Source organism: Haliotis rufescens, unplaced genomic scaffold (assembly GCF_023055435.1).
Source record: "Haliotis rufescens isolate VD_foot unplaced genomic scaffold, xgHalRufe1.0.p SCAF_6, whole genome shotgun sequence".
Classification (NCBI taxonomy): Eukaryota; Metazoa; Mollusca; class Gastropoda; order Lepetellida; family Haliotidae; genus Haliotis; species Haliotis rufescens.
Window position 1 is genome coordinate 39,906,283 of NW_025964334.1, and position 20,003 is coordinate 39,926,285.

Consider the following 20,003-nt stretch of genomic DNA (forward strand, 5'->3'; position numbering starts at 1 on the left):
AAAAATCGATGTCACACATGCGCAAGAAGCATAGTAACGCGTAACTAAGAGAAGCCGAAATAAGGAAATAAGGACATTTTAGAGAAACTCTAATCAGTTGTGGTCCCTCAAAATGGAGGGTAAGTTCAATATATCTTTGACCATTAATTACTTGTATGCCATATGGGTATATAGAAGGAAAAGGATATTGTAAATTATCGTGGGCTTGAGTGTTTGGACTCCAAACCGCCAAGATAATGGTATACGTCCCCTAAATTCGTGTATTCAGAAAGGCCAAGTTTGACTGTTTGTGTTTTTGGCCATAGTGCAATTTGACCACAAACTACTGCTAAAGTTGTAACAACGTATACGTCGGATAGTCAGCTGATGGCAGACAACATTTGGTTCTTTCCGTTTGGTACAATGCGGTGAAAGGAAATATTTTCAAAAGAAACCTATAGCAGTGGCAGCAGTACGCGGACAGCGGTAGTAACCATCACTCATCAAACATTTATTAACAGCTAATTAGTAAACTGCTAATACCTAAAACTAACAGGCAAGCATGATCCGTTTTTCTCATAGGCCATTTAAAAATGTGTCAGCAAGAGATAACTCTCTAAGCAAACTGTCCAGGATCACCTTTTAAACATGCATGCCCCGCCCCTAGGTTTTCTTACATTATCGCTAAGCAACATTGTTTCCGGTCTTAAATTAGTGTGTTCCAAACAACTCATTTTAAATGAACTTTGGTGTATGGTAGGACTTTATGAAAATGTAACAGCATTCCAGGAAAGACGATGACTTGAAAATTCAATAAATAGTACTGTTTAACCTGCTGGATGCCGAGTTTTGTTTTTTGACGTTCATTTTCCTCAGATCTGAAAAGTGATGGTTGCGCAAGTATTGCGCTCACACCGCAATGGATCTACCTCCGGCTATAAAATTACGTAGAGATGTAGAATATGAAGTTTCCTATCTGTTGGTGTAAATTTTACTGCAAATATTAAACCAGTTCGAAAACAAAATATGGCTAAGTGTCGACTGAGAATGTACTAAAAATAGGATTTATATGCTTATGTATAACGTTACATGTCGTAAATGACGAAAACTGATTTTCCTCTATGACGTCAAAAGACGACAGAGAGGTCATGCACGTACAAAGAAAAGGGGGCATAACTCTGCTGTGCTTAGCACAAGTTTATTGTTACTCAGGTCATTCTTGATGAGAATGACCTGTGGATAAGGAAAATATATTTCCGTGGTGTTTTTTTCAAGAGGAACTTTTAGGTATAAAAACACCTATAAGAAATGATGAAATCATACTTTATAAAAAAGGAAGTAATAGCAAAATGGATAGCCCTATCTAACCTATAAATAAGTCATTAAATTCCAGCATTCTCCTGATTGTGTAAGTAGAATTTGACTAATGTTGCACCATTATTAATGGAGCACTAACCTTGTCATCAAATGTAATGAATTACTGAAAAAAATGACACTATTTTTATTTGACGTCATAGAAGGTTTTATGTCTCTGCCAACGTCGGAGAAAGACGACATGGGTATGTTGATTAATATATATCTCCCCTAATTTTCGCTCATAGTATGGCAAATCTCGATGTGTAGAACGGAATTTGTTAAACAATGAGATAGTTTACCGTGTATCTTAATTGGACAAGCCATGCACCTGTTTGGCATCAATTTTACGTAATAGGGGCGGTCGGGTAGCCTAGTGGTTAAAGCGTTCGCTCGTCACGCCGAAGACCCGTGTTCGATTCCCGACATGGGTACAATGTGTGAAGCCCATTTCTGGTGTCCCCCGCCGTGATATTGCGGTAATATTGCTAAAAGCGGCGTAAAACCATACTCACTCACTCACTCACGTAATCAAATACCAAAAAGAATATTTCAAAGCAAACACCATTATTTTCAAATTGGACATATGTCTTTGTTCATTATTATGTGATTATTTCTCTTTATCTCACCTCAGAATTATACAATAAAAGATGCGAAGAAAGCAATCTCATTAAAATCAGACCTCAGTTCTCGCTACCACTAAACAAAGATCTGAGGAAATCCCATTAGGGGTCACGTCAGAACGACCTTTCATTCTGACCAATCAGAGCATCGCTTACCAGATTATGAAAGTGACAGTCGGAATGTGATTTCTAGTCATGCAACCTCGAAAACTTTAACTCCACATGATAGTTACAGGTTTAACGACTGAATACATACAATCTAGACCATCTATTAGCCATTCCAGAATGTTCTTTGTTTAGGATTCAAATTTGTAATCAAGAATTTGTCAAAATATGTTTCGAAGCGTGATTGCCAATTTTAACTTAGTTCCGTAAAGCACGAGAAAGCTGCCTTCTGATTGGTCATTCCATTGGTCGGTCAAAGTTCGCACAAGGTCGGTCTGATGTGACCTGTAATGGGATGTCCTCAGATCTTTGTTTAGCGGTAGCGAGAACTAAGATCTGATTTTAATGAGATTGCGAAGAAAGCTCCTTTGGTATAGAATTATCAGGATAATCATATAAGTCATGACCAATGGGGTACATGGCACGGTTTATATATTTACACTTTTTACAATTCTTGGAGAAAAATGGTAAACAGTTTAATATCCTGTGATCACAATATTTAATAAAGGGTGAACCCATTGATAATGTAATACAAAACGAGAGGAATAATTCGCAAATCACTTGTGACTAACTTGCATCTGGCATATCGTTAGACATCACCGTTCTGTCTATCAAACGGCATTAAAAACAATTCCAAGACCAAGACAATTCTTCTAAAAATGTGTGCATATATTTAACAATAAAAATTATTCCTTTTTTAAAGTAATATATTCAGTTTCAGTTTTAATATAAAATGAACCTGTTTGTACGAAATAACAATATTGACTAATACACTCCAAAGAAATACGAACATGTTACATTTACATTTACATTTCATTTCACACTTACATTTCATCTAAAGGAAAGAAATATTTAATACAACACTATAAAGTTATCAATTTCTATGTAAACAATGTTCAAACAAACAGTAGGTTATCAAAGGTTATATCTTTTGTGGCCTATATCTATGTATATCATATTGAATATTGATAAATATTCATAGTGAGATTAATTGTGTGAAAAAATGTATAAAATATATGCAAAATCTACATCATTATTTAAACTGTAAACAGCATGATACAATGATCATGTGTACTTTCATTAACGGACCTTCACCTCAAAGAAAATACCAAATATGTGTAACAATGTTGACGTATGACATCACTACTGGTGACCAACTTTTACAAAATGGCATGTTCACTGACAACAGTAGGAAGGAGGGGACTTTCGATGATTCAGGGATAGTATGTACATAAATGTGACATGTAAGTAATCAGAAACATTCTGACAATCTGTGTACTGTTATTTGTTTAAATGTTTTTCATTGAAACCAAGATAACTAGACAGAGATAAATACTGTTGTCGCTGAGCAGGATTTTGCGTCAGTCATGGCGTCGCACAGAACGGCACCTTTTACAATTTCTGTTGAATTTACCAAATCATTGCAATGTATCTTTTTTTTTAATTACCCAATTCTTGCTACAATTCTCTTCCCACGAATATCATGAAAACTTTGAGCAAATGTATGCAACAAATAGACAAATGGATAGCTCAAAATAGGAGATAATGTTACACAGTGTAAAATCTGAATTTTGCTTTGTTTACATTTCAAACAAGCACATTTTTCCGACCTCAGTGTTCGCTTTCACACCTTATTTATTTTGCTTGATTTCATCTAGATACTTTACAATGGTGTCAAAGACAATTTGTCATTTGAATCTAAAATATATGAGGAATTCAAGGATGTATGTATCGCTGCTGAGTTTGAAATATACGTGATGTGATAGGCATCTCATTACCGGCATAAGTGTAACATGATTTTGTAAACACTATCCAATATGCCCATTGGTGATTTGATAAAGGACATATATGTTATTTTTGAAATTCATTTCTCTGAGTCAATATCCAAAATTTAGATTTTAAAACATGCTGTAAATAATGCCATGAATGGTGATTTGGTAATGTGTGATAAATGGCGACATTTACAATGTACCTAATTTTTAGAGGTCGTTTTCAGTAATTTTGTATTGCCTAAAATGACAGTGGCTGTTATCACAGAATGGGGAATTTCCCACAGAATTCAAAACAGTGTAGTTTATTTGTGTGCGTGATGTATTTTGAATTTTAATCGACTTCAAAGTGAGGGTTGAAGAGGAGGGACAGCGATGTCTGGGTACTACCTTGATGAAACAGTGGCAAGGGAGTACTCAGACATTTTAAAAAAAAAAAATCAATTGAACATCTTCATCACATTTCAACATATAAGATTTTATTTTTATTGTACATAGTGACATATAAATTAATATAACTTAATGCATGATTTATAAAATAAGATCGAAATAAAATCTTTATTTGTGTATACGTACCATAACAATATTCAGATGTCTATATTCAACCTAGCTCTTCATATAATAAGGTATATTTTCTTCAAAATTGTTCTTAGTCTGTGTGTAATTATTTATAATTGCATTTTAATTTTACAATTTTTTTAAATATCTATAAAATCTACTAATATATTTTCCAAGAACTTTTAGGAAGTGAGCCAAACATGAACGTAAAACCTGCGCATTACCTTGACATCTAAAAAAGGCAGTTGAAGCAGTCACTGCTCGCGAAATGTCCGTAGGAAAAGCTGCTGTATCTTATGTTATTTCTCAAACTACACTCTGTGATAAGATAAATCAAAAAGTGCCAATGGAATATCAAAATGATGAAGAGGATCAACTGGCCAAATGGGTTATACAAATTTCAAAGACTGGGTGTGGTCGTTCCAAAGTAGACACATTATGATGTTGGTCATATGTCAGGTGTATCAAGACACACATATTATGTACAAGTATTTAGAATTAAAAGATACCTATAGTATTATAATGTTGCATCTTACATTGATATAAATTATCTAAACATGATTATAATGTAGTGTATGTATATTGAAAAACATATGTGCAAGATTTAGCTGAAACACTACTCGTTGTTGTAAACTTAAATACTTGGATTATTTTCTCTTTTTTTCGATAGGTATCACATTTTTTACGTGATACTACTTGCATTCATGGCCAGTTATTTATTATGAGACATGTTAAGAATGAGGTATATGTTTCAATGTCTCCATTCCATTCTAACAAACAAGATATGAAGTGTCCAACTACTGCCTCTCTGTCTGGGTACAGCAGACCATGTCCTGGTACTACCGATGCAGTCGTCAAGCTCAAAGCATCCACGTTCAGACTGAGCAAGACGTTCTTTGCCTTTTGGTCAATTTTGTCACCACTAGCAGTTGTGTCCTTTTGTATCAGCAATTGTCCGTTCAATTCTGATGGTCAGTTAGTGTGTTGTAATGCGATGATTGTTATGTGTCCGGGTTCTGCCTCCCCTGCTCATTTGCCAAAATAATGCCTCTGTTGTGACAACCTAATTTTAAATGGTAACTAGGTTATAAAATTGAATGGTATCTTTATTTGTTCAAAATCTGTATGTAGCTACAAAGATGTTTGGGAACATAATCTTGCCAATCAGCATGGAGCCCTTGTAGTTAGTTTCATCAAAATATAAATGGGGAAAAGCTCTCGTTTAAATGAGTAGGTGTTATACTGTTTTGAGATATCTCTATTTGACATCACAAATGGAGATTTGGAGCACAGAACAGGAAACAGAACTAAATATTACACGTCATTGCATAATGTCAATGTACATAACCCTCCATCATAGTGCAGTAGTGTCATTACCACTTTTTATGGCATTCTCTTTTTACAGTCAGTTTAGTCTTTGGGCACTGCATCTCGCCAGTTTTCACCATACCCCTTTATGATCTTAGGGACACGGACACCCAATCAATAATCTTAGGGTGAGATTCCAAAGCCGATGACATACTTTGGGTTGAGTACCATTGAGCCATACAGTCAATTCAGTGAATTTGGGTAGGTTCTTTGTTACTAGGGGTAAAGCAAGTTTCTCATTTCCAGAATCAGGTGTGGATATGTAGATATATTTATAATTGAAGGGAAGACATAACATTCTTCTTGTACCATATATTTGGTTTTGGAGAAGGATCTCAGGTAACTAAATTTGCTTAAAGGAACAGGACGTTGACAGACTGTTCTGAAGTTTTGTTTGTAAACAGTAGCCGGTAACCCCCGAGCTTACTCGGAGCTGTTCGCCTTATTCTGTTTCTGCTCCCCGTGACCACATTGGTGTATGCTTATCATGTGACAGCACTTTTCTCTTGTTTGTAAACAAATGCGCTTATTCTGAGATAAGAACAGACAGGCCTAATGCAAGCCTGTTGGTGCACTATACATATTGTTTTGCATAATTGTGTAGAAATACTAGCTACTTCAACTGCGACAATGAGGTAGGCATGACAATATAGCTTACACATCAAAGTGATCATATCACTAGCTGTCCGTAGGGCTTTGATGACAGGATGTGGAGGATAACTACACAAATGGATACAGCTTTTCATGTGTTAGGATATTTTCTCAAAAGAAAGTTAAACATTTCATGACACATGTTTATATAAACGTGTAGACTCATCCAACATGAAACTGATACTGTCTACGTTCTGACGATTTGACAGAGGTTCTCGGCTGACCGCAAGGAACCCTGGGTAGGAGAGTGATTGGCTTCACACGACAGAGGCATATTATTATTATAATCTAGGCTTTGATAAAAACTGGCATCTAATCTAATCAAGCTGGCAATTAGTATTTTGTAACTCAGCCGCAAGTAAAACACACAAGCTTTCTCTTCAATTTGCCTCTATTAAAAAACAAGACTAAAGCCAGTTTACCCTACACAGTGCTTACGTTGCATGATTTAAAAACACATAGACATACTGACCCTTTCAGCAAATTGTCACAAGGGGTGTGGCAATTATGATCTTGAAAAAGAGTCCATATGATAAGTCTGGGTTCCAATATTTAACAAGCAAATCTTCTGAATGCCCTGACAGGTAAAAGCAAATTGTGCTTTGAAAGCATTATTACCCAAAATAACAAATGTTTTGTGATGAATAAATGACTGTACAAGTAAGTGTTGTTTGTGCATTTGATCTTTGAATGCTTTGACCTTTTTCATGTTTGCTAGTAACAGTTCTAGTTTGTGATTATGAGCATCTGTCCGTACAAAACCCCAGTCACAGATTTATTCCACTTTGTATGCACTTGTCACTGACAGCTAGTGTCGATGGCCAGTTGGAGGATGTGTGTCCAAACTTCTGTAGTCATGGTCATACATAGCCAATGATGTGCATAATGAAAAGAGAAGTTAAGAAATGTTTCAATCAAACCTTAGTTACCACAATCACTAACACCTTGTAATTTGTGTATGTTGAAGGGCAGATAAGTTTTGTTTACATGGAAAAGCATATGTTATTATTGACTGTTATATGTTGGTTATTAGAACTTTTTCAACAATTTAAAAATGTACCTTTACAAACAGTATTTTCGTTTATTTCAGTGGACAAGAGACCTAAGGTTGCCTTCATGACAACTCTAAATAGGGAACTATTCCCTACCAAAATGCCACCAAATCGTTTTGGTAATGAGGTAGTTCCACTTCGAGGTGCTCCTCACAGAGGACCGGGCTGCTATGAAAATGAAGAAGTATGGCTCTGATCTTGCCTTACATTGTACATTGCTATAGATACTAAGTTGTATGTGCCCCTCATGGTTATTCTCCCTGCAGTGTTTTATTGTATGATAAACAACTCCCACTGGTCGTTTATTTATTGTATGAAATATCAATATTATGTTAATAAAATGTACAAGTGTAAAAAATATTTATTCTTGTTTTGATAATGATGAATAAAACTCTCTGAATAAAACCCGAACTCGGCAATGTTTGACAAGTCTTTCCTGCATTTTCTCACAGTTCGAATGTTGATTATCTGTACCTTTTCTCCCAATACCAATTGTCATATTTCCCCCACTTTTGGATTAGCCATTGTGTTTATCTGTGTTGCCCAGCTACATCTATGGGGGAACAACTCACTAGACACTTCCCTCTAAAAAATAATGGCGTAACATTTACTTCATCAAGTTGCGAGCACATGTTCGAATCTCCAGAAATGACATCATGATAGAACAATGTTTTATTGTTCATTGTCCTTTGTAATTTGTCACGTAGCTATCTTATATATATATATATCAGTAAATGTCTCATAGATAATAATCTGGAGCAAGGAGGTCCAGTAGTGCTAAAGTTGTGTGTGCATCCGTAAGGGAACATGCATTTGATTTTTAGGGGGAATTGGAGGGGGGTGGAATTGTTTTTTTAGAACAATCTATTTTTTTCCCAACTTTATCCAACAAATTATTTACTTACTGAGAACCATTAAACAATCTATTATTTTCACTATAAACACAAAAATATTAGGGTGTATTTTTCACAAAACTATTAATTCTTTTTACCACTGTCAACATTTAACAAACTATTCATTTTGGTCATATTTCTGAACAAAGTATTCAATTAAAAAACTTGCAACCCACCCCCATAGAAATATAATGGATGATCCCTTAGCTGCACCCTGATCATTTGATTATGAGATCAATCCCAGATTGGACCAATAGTTATCCTTGGTCTGTCAGAACAATACACAACGGTGAACCTTGTGGTACGACCTGCATCACTTTTACTCACATATTGACCTGACATGCTGTGATATAACTCATCTGGGTCTCATTCTTCATAGCCACCAAGTGCTAAGATACTTGTAAGGTTATGTCGAAGTATTGGAGTCACGATCGTGTTGTCACTTTGGTCACTTTGTGAAACAAAGCTTTAGTATCGTAAATACTCTTCAAGGCAGTGTCAAACTCCACTCAGAATCAGAGAAAGATGAGAATCAAGTTGGGAAGCGGCCTATGTCAATTCTCAGCCAATACCCAGTAATATTTGTTATGAATAATATTATTAGTGCCACTTGTAGCATCATCTCATACCCATTTCAGAAAACAAACTTCTGGTATGGTGTGAAGAACAAGATTACCAGTGAAAAGGGCTACACTCTCGGAGCTAGGACGTCAAACAGGATACCATCAGATGCAAAGGTAATCATAATCACAGTCACATAATTTACATGATGCAAATGATAGTTGAATATATTGGTTTACATTACATTAAATGTAGGGTTGTCTTACAACATCATATGGACTTTGTATCTGTATCAAGTTATATTGATGTGACAAGGTTACAATCTGAATAAATTATAATCTTGAGAAAAAAATCTTCTCTATTTGTCCTAGGTCCATTTTGCTGATCCTTTTATGAAGTAAACCTGTTGCAATGGTATAACATAGTTAAGACAAATGACAAAATTATACCATGTATCTATCTGACTTAACAAAACCTTCCTTTAATGTAACTAGTTTCAGACACCTAGCCCTTTGGTCTACCAGACAACCTGCACAGAACCCCGAACCTTCTCGGCATCTAAGAAACCATTTGAAGTAGGGGCAGAGAGGTTCCCCGTGTACAGGAGGGACATCAGTGAGGTTCTCCCTGGGTAGGTAGCAGTCACTGTCAATGTAGGGGGAGAGGTTCCCCGTGTACAGGAGGGACATCAGTGAGGTTCTCCCTGGGTAGGTAGCAGTCGCTGTCAATGTAGGGAAGGGGTTCCCCCAGTACAGGAGGGACATCAGTGAGGTTTTACCTGGGTAAGTAGCAGTCACTGTCAATGTAGGGAAGGGGTTCCCCCTGTACAGGAGGGACATCAGTGAGGTTCTCCCTGGGTAGGTAGCAGTCACTGTCAATGTAGGGGGAGAGGTTCCCCGTGTACAGGAGGGACATCAGTGAGGTTCTCCCTGGGTAGGTAGCAGTTACTGTCAATGTAGGGAAGGGGTTCCCCCTGTACAGGAGGGACATCAGTGAGGTTCTCCCTGGGTAGGTAGCAGTCACTGTCAATGTAGGGGGAGAGGTTCCCCGTGTACAGGAGGGACATCAGTGAGGTTCTCCCTGGGTAGGTAGCAGTCACTGTCATTGTAGGGGGAGAGGTTCCCCCCGTGTACAGGAGGGACATCAGTGAGGTTCTCCCTGGGTAGGTAGCAGTCACTGTCAATGTAGGGGGAGAGGTTCCCCATGTACAGGAGGGACATCAGTGAGGTTCTCCCTGGGTAGGTAGCAGTCACTGTCAATGTAGGGGGAGAGGTTCCCCGTGTACAGGAGGGACATCAGTGAGGTTCTCCCTGGGTAGGTAGCAGTCACTGTCAATGTAGGGGGAGAGGTTCCCCGTGTACAGGAGGGACATCAGTGAGGTTCTCCCTGGGTAGGTAGCAGTCGCTGTCAATGTAGGGAAGCGGTTCCCCCTGTACAGGAGGGACATCAGTGAGGTTTTACCTGGGTCGGTAGCAGTCACTGTCAATGTAGGGAAGGGGTTCCCTTAAACCAGATCTTCTTTGAAATGGGGGCGGTTGGATAGTGGTTAAAGCATTCGCTCGTCACGTCGAAGACCCAAGTACAATTCCCTACGTGGGTACAATGTGTGAAGCCCATTTCTGGTGTCCCCCGCCGTGCTATTGCTGGAATATTGCTAAAAGCAGCATAAAACCATACTCACTCACTTACTCACTCTTTGAAATAATTGGAAACTTATGTCATGCACTAATGCAAAATTAATCTTCTCCTGACCTAGTCCTCCTCTAAAGGTTTATATGTTCTTGTGACAGATTTATTTGTAAGTGTTATATTTGTCACTTTGTCTAAAAAAATATATATGGATCAATGCTGACACTGAAGATAGTGACAGCTGCTTCACTTCTCTGTGAACTATAGTGCTGTTTCATTACATGTACTCCAACATAAATATGTTGAATGTCATGTTATTTTACCTGTAAACATGTCTTACAAACAATAATGAACCTATATTCCATGCAGGACATTAATTGTCTTATTCCTCAGATTTCTGTGATCCTGTAGGTCATGTGTATTAATTTGGAACCAAGCACTTTAAAGTCATGTTAGAATTCCTGATAAACCATGTAGATGGTTTTAGCTGATATTCTTTCCAGGGCTTGAGCAATATATGAATGATGTATCAGGAGGCTGTGTACTTCTCTTTGCAGGCCAGGCACATACGAGCACCAGAGCCCTAAGAACAGAATGGTTCAGTGGCACCAGTCATTTGGTGGAACGCCCATCATGTTGCCTGCAGTCAAGGTGACAAGCACCATACAGAAAAACACAGATAAGGTGAATGCTATGTTACTTCTTAAAAGAGGGTCTTAGAAAAGTATCAAGTGTACAAAACATTTGATAAACTATGTCTAAAGTACTATGTTTAAAGAACTAGAATAACCTGCACCTTAGCATCATTATAGATGTTCCAAGAGTCAAATCAGATCATTTTTATATACAGAATACATGTATGCTGTCAATTGTTGACACATCTTCAAAAAAAATAAATTAATCCAACATGTTGACTCTAATATAAGGTATCTGCATCTGGCACCTGTTTTAGGGTACCTCCTAGAGACCCAGCCATGTTGTATACAACTGTAATGAAAGGGGAGTTACTTGAATGATGCTTTTTTAACAGTTCCCTGATATTGCTCATCTTTGTAAACACACATATAGTTCTCAAATTTTGATAGGGGTACTGAGAACCTAGAGTACAACTTACGGAAATATTTTCACTTGAAACATGTTAAAAAGAAGGGGAAACTGTCAGTTTCATGACAGTATTGGATACTGTTTGCGTGACAAAATGTCCAAGCAGTCACTCAACTTGACATATCCTTTTCTAAAGTTTTAAAAGCTTATATGTGCCCTGGAGTCTTCTGAGGTATCTTCACCTTTCCACATTTTCTCTCTGTGGTTCATTTGCTTACTCATCATTTTTCTTTCAGTTACTCAGCACGAAAGAAGAGAAGAAATATCATCGAAAGCTGGCTTATCTTAAGCTGTATTATGATTAAGTTGAATATTCTAACATTGGCAATTTGAATTGTTTTGTTGCAAATGAGGTCATTAAACATCAGTGTCTGGTGAAGTTGAGAAATGTCGGAAATGATAGCAAAATGTTCCTCAAATATTTTAATCACATTTCAATTCAAGAATGTTGTCTTATACATGTATAAGTATGATCCATCTGTTTTTGTGTGATGATGTGCGTTTTTGCAAAACTTCATGTGAATACAGATATCTGGTATTGGTATTGTCACTACATGTTAACAATGATCAATTCCTGATTATAACAGATAATCAATGCTCAGAGTTATTATATTGTAAACATGTGACACAATGACATTGTTTTGTACAAGATGTAAATATGTCTTGAAGACAGGCATACTTTCAGTGATCTGTGTCCAGCAATATGTAGAGGCCTTTGTTGCAGGATATATATCTACATGTACATATATTGTAAATAAATGTGTGTTTGTTGTGTACATCTTTCTATGACTTGCTTATTGTGACAATTGACACTTTTTGGATGACTCAGGTGAGCATTTTCATGAAATGATTTCTCTCATCCTTAAATGTTAAAAACCTATTTGACATGTTAGTCCCTACATATACTGCAAATGACAAGCCATCAACACATGGCGGACCATGTAAAAAAAACAAGTGTATCAGGCTAAAATCTAAATATATTGCTAATCTACACTGTGAAGGAATTGCAGGTAATGTTAGAAAAATGTACACCAGTTTGTATAATACTCTGCCATAATCAGGTTCTTTGTAAATAATTATATAGTTGTCTACATGAATATTTTAGTTATCAACTTGCATTGTGCCTCTTGTTTTTTGTTTAACACCGCACTCAGCAATATTCTAGCTATATGATGGCAGTCTGTAAAAAATCAAGTCATGACCAGACAATCCAGTGTTTGATATTATGAGCATTGATCTACGCAATTGGGATACGTTGACATGCATCAACCAAGTCAGAGAGACTGACCACCCGATCCCGTTAGTTGCCTCTTACAACAAGCATGGGGTGCTGAAGACCTATTTGAACCCGCATCTTCACTGGTCTGTTGTCTTGTCCAATGTATATGTACTTGCATATAGTGGTTGGATAAATACTACTGTGTACTTGGATAAACCACACACATCGAGAGACATCTTGAACAGTGTGACCACACTGTTGATGACAATACAAAGCGCATCACTCCCACCAACCTAATAATTATATACATATTTGCATTACACATATACTTCAATTTCAATGTTTTTTAAATCAAAACCAAACATAAACAATAGACTTTTCTGCATGTATCATATATTCTAAGTGCCATTGTGACCAAACAATAACACTTGTACAATCCATAGTGTTTTACATGTACTGAACAGGGTATTACAATCAGACAGATGGCCATTAATGACAGCTAAATGTCTTGTAACTGTTTGTAATTAACGTGTTATGTTCATCACTTGTCCTCCGTGCTTCCAGGTAGTTTCCTACACCCCATCATGCCCTCCACACTGTTAGGCCACATCTGTCCACACTCAGAGTTGTAGACAATGTACGTTGTTGATCTAGCTATTAAATGGCCATCTTATCCGTAAGGTAAAACATATTCTTAATTAAATGTTTGAATGCATTTTATATTTATATTTCCATCCGTACATCCTCTTAGATTTGTTTAGTGCTGATATCCATTTTCTAAAATGTGGGCCCACTTCCCCCCATCATATATCGTTATCAAAACAAGTGGGCCCACATTTATATATCACCTAGCTTCATTAGGTTGCGTAATTAGTGCTGATTATCAATTTCTAAAGGTGGGCCCATTTTTTCCATCATTGTGATTGCAACAGGAGGGACCACATTTATAAATCGCTAAGCTTCATTAGGTTGGCTTACTTATAACCATTTACTAAAATGTGGGCTAACTTCTTCCGTCATTTAGTGATCGAAACAGGTGGGCCCCCATTTGTAAATCACTGGGCTTCATTGGGTTATTATTTGTAATTATTTTGCATGGGTATGTAGCAATATATATTATTCTCATTTTGTAATATTGATGGGAAATGTCTTTATAAATTATTTAGTGTGACGTTAATTCCACGAAAGGCACAAAAGGTCTTGTTTGAATAACGTCATCATAGCTGACCACACTCATTCCATAATAGTTTTGCAAAAAAGAAAACAAGAAACTTAGAATTACTTCAAATTAAACTTACAGAAGCAATACCACTCATTCCACTTTTTCAAGTATAACACATCAATCTAATCATAAGTGTCAGTGGCGATATAAGCCTGAAAATATGTCTACACTTGAATTGAACTCGGACATGATACAAGCCTATTACCAAAAACTTTTCCGGGAACTTATTCCATAAAAGGAATAACTCATGAATATTAATGACGCCACGACCTAGTTTTGCGGTATTTGTACATTCTAATCCAATTTGGCCATAATACTTATTTTAAGTAGCCAAAATAGCAGTTCGTAATGCAGTTTGTTTACATAGTACATATTCTCAACAAGTGCGTTTAGTTTAGAATGTGGGCCCACCTCGAACTTTCGATTAGGCAAACAGAGTTAGCGCCCCTCTCGAACCATGGATAATGCTGTTTGGCCCTGTGTCCTTGCCCCCACCCTGTTTGGAATCTTCTTCGATAACTAATAAAAGAAAATACTCTGAACACCTTCCCCATGCTCAGCCTGAGTTGCATCCTCGGGATCACCTGGAGAGACCGATTCACAAACATAGAAGTTCTCTCAGCCACCCTGATCGCGAGTCTCTTCAGCCTTCTCCAAATCTGCTGACTTTGCTAGCTTGGCACCTCTGCTTCAAACAACTGAAGCAGGAATTATGGGCGCTATACATGGAATTTAAGAGGTACGAGGAATGCCCCACCAACCGCAGTCGATGGAGGAAGGAGTTCAGCAGTCTGGACAGGTGAGGCCCCGAGGACAAACAGACTCGGTGGAAGAACAGCTGCAGCAACAGGAACTGTCATTCTCGAGTAGACCTGTACAGCCACAACAGGAGCCACAAAACTGCCAGCTGACTCACCTTCAACCTAGGCGCAGATTTGTGATCTCACAAGATCGACGGATGCCTGGGATAATTTTATTTATTTAAAAAAAATATATTAAGCTCTTGTAAGTTGCAAAAAATAATTGAGCTCCTATACATAAGAAAATAATGCTGATTCCAAACTCTGCTCAAAAGCACAAGAGGAAACACTATCTGACTTTCTTTAAAGTATAAATAGAGCTTGGCTGGCTGGACAGTAACCGATGAGATGAAGGAAAGAACATACATCTTATACAAATATTTTATTTCAATATGTACATATGTCACATCTTGTCAGTAATAAAATCTTTCATACTCTGAATACCAGTCTAGGCCTTCATTTTCAAATCCAAATTCTCCCTCCTCAAAATATATTGGTCCACAAATACACATATATCACAAAATAGCACTTACAGAGGCAATACTGCATTAAACAAGATATACCAAGGACATTGCACTGTGAATACATGTACATTTAACGAAGACATAAATCCTTCTTATGCATGCATTGGCACCAACAGCCAAAAGAAGATGAGGTGTCAGAACATTCTTCTCTTGACAAGAATAACTAATTCAAACTTAACAGCTAGTATGTGTGTGAAACAGTTTCTCCCATGTCTTAATACTGCACGTACCAGTGTAGAACTTGCAAGGAAACTGGGTTGGAACATAATGAGTACAAACAATAGCAGATACATTATATATGTTTGTATATAATCAATGAGATCTTAATTCTTTTTGATGACACGACAAAATCTCAAACTTTAGATAGTTGTTCTTTGCTGAAAATCATGTATATGGCATACAGTATGAAATATAAACAAACAAAACAAAGTTTCACTGGCAGTGACATTTAACTGATGAAGGTAATGTCAATGGGTAACAATGAACTCGACTGACTGTGAGGGCAAATTAAAACCACAACTTTGGGGTAAAATTCCAAAGAAACAAAACCCCATAACAAATATCTGCAAACTTATTACCAATAAAATGAACTTTAATTTGGACCATGAAACTACTTAAAATCCTTCCTAAATAACAAGTACTGTAACTCAACCATGTAAATCATTTTACTGTTACAAACTACCATTTTTTCCACCAACATTCATTGCTTTGTTTATACTACTGTTAAATCAGATCAGAATCTAAATGTATTTATCTTAAAAGGTAGAGAGTCATTATGCAGACAGAATAGCAAACTATGCCAACAGATCATCAATGTCCTGCAATATATCTCCCTCATCTAATTTCCCTCCATCATCAAATTCATCCAAATCTTCACCAAAGAAAAAGTCATCATCATCTTCAGCAAGGCTGACCGACTGCTTTGATTTCTTCTTTGAAGGCCTGCAAATATACATAAACACACCGTCATAATCATGATACCAGTATCATATTAAACCCAGCTTGTTTGTTTGTTTGTTGTTTTACGCCACAGCCAGCAATATTACAGCTAAATGACGGAGGGCTGTCTGGACCAGACAATCCAGTGATGGACATCATGAGCATCAATCTACGCAATTAGGATATGACATGAATCAACCAAGTCAGACAGCCTGATCACCCGATCCCATCAGTCACCTCTAACGACAAGCATGTGTTGCTGAAGACCTATTCTCTACCCAGATCTTCAGGGGTAAATTAAACCCAGTGACACCTTGCAGTACAACACTTCATTCACCTGCTTTGGTGTAATGTTAATCTTACACACAGGCTGGGCATGGTCAAAATCTGCATCTACATGTATATGATCTTACTGATTTTGTGCCGTTTGAGCTCTCCGTTGCGTTGATGTTGGTGGGACAAGGGCCAATTAACAAAGTCATTTCAGTAAATTATAATGAATTCTTATATAAAACATTAAGGGCAAAAATGGCATTTTCAGTTCCCCAAGCAAAGGGCTAAAATGCACATATAATGTGACAAGTGTCAGTTTGAAGTAAACTAGCCGTAGCACCATGTAAAGTACTTCAAGTACACCTACAAGTCTGAACCCTGACTGGATGTTCTTCTCTTTGGAAGGGAGACATCTGGAGTTGACTCTTCAGTCTCGTTCTGCTCACTGTCAACACTCTTCTCTCTGTCCTTCACTTTGTCACACACATTATAACTTAACACATGGCCCTCAAACAGACGACCATTTCCACCACTCCTCTGCTCACTGCTATTGTTCACTGACACATTCTCTTTTGATCGTGTATTGCTATTTTTCATTGGCATAACTGAAAGAGTTTGTTTGGCACTTGGTCTTACACAAACTGTATTTTCTATTTGAGGTTTATCTGAAAAGGAAATAGGACTCATGATTAACATTTTGATACAAATTACTTCAAAATATAGACTTAAAATGCAATTCATCATAAACGAAAATAATTTGATACAAGACATTGGAGCCAATATTCAGATAGTTTGCCATTGAAGTTTGAGGCAACAGCCATGATAGCTTTTCACTTGGGATGTCTAGTGGGGCTATTTTCACCATTGCAATTGTACTGCTATAGTTGCCGACACTACTGCAATATTATCGTGATAGTAGAAAACAAACGTTAAGGCTTCATAATTATATTAATCAATGCAATAGAAATGAATAAAGTATTGCTGAAAATCTTAAAGTCAGCCATTTTCCTCCATCACTATTCAAACAAACTGAAGTAACTCTGCAGTTGTCGTATTCCAAGAGGCAGGTTTGAAATTCACATAATTTATGCATACAACATATACAACTAATAGCAGCTATTGAAACTGTTATGCATACTATAATGGGGCAATGTCCACAAAGGCACATGTACAATAGTCATTGAGAGGAAGCATTACCTTCTTGTTCAATGTCAAACACAACAGGTGTAAAGGACACTTTGGGCTTAGGACTTTCAGGCTTGTATTCTTGTTCAAACTTTGCACGTAATTCCTGTTGTCTGCGTCGCTTTTCTGCCATTATTTCTGAGAAAGTCTTCACCTTTACATCGCTGGTCGGTTTTACCTATAATCACATCACAAGGTACTTAAAGAACATACATATTGATACATAAATGTCTGATGTCTGATTTCCATTTATACTGAACATTACAATAAAGTTTTGTGAAACATTCCACTTAAAAAGAAACAGAAGAATGTAAAATGCATGAGTTTCTTACCTGACATAACACTGCACTACTTTCAGAATATGCTACTTCGAGTTAGTTTGTACATACCTCAGAAATTGCTATTTCTTTTGTTACAGGCTTTGGAATATCTGATATACGCTGCTTCACTGGTAGAGTCTTAACTGCAAAAGGAAAAAATCTTATTGTAAATAGGTAGTCTTATCATGCTTATCAGGTACAAATACATACCATATTACGATAATCTAAAAATAATGCTAACTTCCAGTTGAGGGGTGTGTTCGGCTGAAGTGTTTGGGATTTAGAACAATATAGGAAAATCATACTTTCTCAGCAGGAGAGTAATAACAGACTATTTTCCCTACCACAAGATAACTGACAATTTCAGATTCAAATGTTGTGCTTACCAATGTCTCTGCTACTGGTCAAGGTGAACACTACATCCTGAATACCACTGTCAGCAGGCTTTTACAACCATATGGTACAATAGACAGTGGAAGCACTAATAAAAACAAGCATGAAATACTCATATCCCCCGCCAATATGACATGTCGGGTTGTGTGCAATGCATTAGCTCCTGTGAACTATGTTCACTGGCCGTTTTGTAAATGGCCTAATTGCAGCACTAAAAAAGTTATTACTGGTGTTGTTTTGCCATCTGCAGTTTATGTTAGAATACGTAACTGTATTTGTTATGAGTAAAGATGAGATATATGGACAAACAAGTTCCTTATAACAATTTGGAGCGACATTTCGGTGTAGGTTCTAACACTGTTATCAAGCAAGTGAAGTACAGAATATGGTTGACAAGAATATATACAGGATAGGATGCAATGCAGTGTTTATACAGTTGAGTAGGTTTAAGATACATTTACAGTTGTATTTGTAATGAGATGTGTTATAACTTCAACAATAATCAAAGAAGTAAGGGAGTTCATGCTTTACTTAGAGATCATTGAGAGCAGGGGCACCATGAGGTGTACTGAGAAGTACAGCACCAATCATCTGATGATCTGAGTAGTAGACTGGAGTCTGGAATGCTACAGCACTGGCATGATCAGTAAACAACAAGTCCAGTGTAGCTCCTAGACAGTGAGTTGAAGAGTGAATGAGTTGAGTCATTTTTCGCACATGAAAGAAATCTTCAAGTTTGAGTTTTTCACTCAGTTCACAGTTGAAATCCCCAGTAACTAGGGCATGTTCACATTCATGCTGCTTGGAGAGATCCTGAAGTTTCTGCATGAAATGAGAAAGTGAATGCGACAACCATGACACTTTTGGAGGAACATACACACAAGAAATGCAGAACTTGCCAACAAGAAAGGAAATGTATTCAATACTGCGAAATGACATTACATCACATAGCTGGACACTGTTCTTGAAACTTGTTGAAACATACACAGCAATACCATGTGTAGTGTCTCCTGGATAGACTTTATATTCTGGCAGGTCTCTTTCACTGTAATCATTGATGTGTGTTTCTGTGAAACACAAAACATCAAGCACACCAACAAACTTGTCCTTCTTCACATCTTCGAAATGAGCACTGAGGGATCGAACATTCAAGTGAGCTACCTTGAGTCCATCACCATGAATGTTCTCTACAGGGTGTGTCAAGGTGAACAGTCATTCATTCCACAATCTAGTCATATCATCCAATGCTTTTTTGTTCATCAAAACCTACAAGCTTTAGGCCTTTCCTTGTTTTGACCCTACTGAGCATCGTATACACTTGACCAGGCTTGGCTTTAAATTTACTTCCTTGTGCAATTGTCATGTTCCCAAATCATCTGCTCATAGGTGCTACCTTGTGACTTGTGGATTGTGAGGGCCCATG

At 37.2% G+C, this 20,003-nt stretch overlaps 2 protein-coding genes across 2 annotated transcripts in view; one reads left to right on the plus strand and one right to left on the minus strand.

Annotated features, from left to right (window-relative positions):
• Positions 1-9: 9 nt before the first annotated feature.
• Positions 10-12,481, plus strand: LOC124123821 (protein pitchfork-like). The gene is made up of 6 exons (XM_046487003.2): positions 10-119; positions 7,557-7,702; positions 9,050-9,148; positions 9,467-9,603; positions 11,159-11,285; positions 11,942-12,481. Exons 1-6 carry the CDS (start codon positions 113-115, stop codon positions 12,008-12,010), a joined length of 585 nt encoding a protein of 194 aa, XP_046342959.1. The 5' UTR covers positions 10-112; the 3' UTR covers positions 12,011-12,481.
• Positions 12,482-15,313: 2,832 nt separating this feature from the next.
• Positions 15,314-20,003, minus strand: part of LOC124123826 (zinc finger CCCH domain-containing protein 11A-like) — a 28,746-nt gene continuing 24,056 nt past the window's right edge. Inside the window, exons 14-17 of the mRNA XM_046487008.2 lie at positions 18,257-18,330; positions 17,880-18,045; positions 17,050-17,347; positions 15,314-16,412 (exon numbers count right to left, since the gene is read on the minus strand). Of these exons, the coding sequence (XP_046342964.2) occupies positions 16,265-16,412; positions 17,050-17,347; positions 17,880-18,045; positions 18,257-18,330 (686 nt within the window). The 3' untranslated portion in view covers positions 15,314-16,264. The remainder of the gene's footprint in view (positions 16,413-17,049; positions 17,348-17,879; positions 18,046-18,256; positions 18,331-20,003) is intronic.

What these genes read in the sequence shown, in the direction of transcription:
- LOC124123821 (XM_046487003.2), top strand. An exon ending in GGATACCATCAGATGCAAAG is followed by an intron (nt 9,149 to 9,466) that starts GTAATCATAATC and finishes TAATGTAACTAG; the next exon opens with TTTCAGACACCTAGCCCTTT. An exon ending in ATCAGTGAGGTTCTCCCTGG is followed by an intron (nt 9,604 to 11,158) that starts GTAGGTAGCAGT and finishes TTCTCTTTGCAG; the next exon opens with GCCAGGCACATACGAGCACC.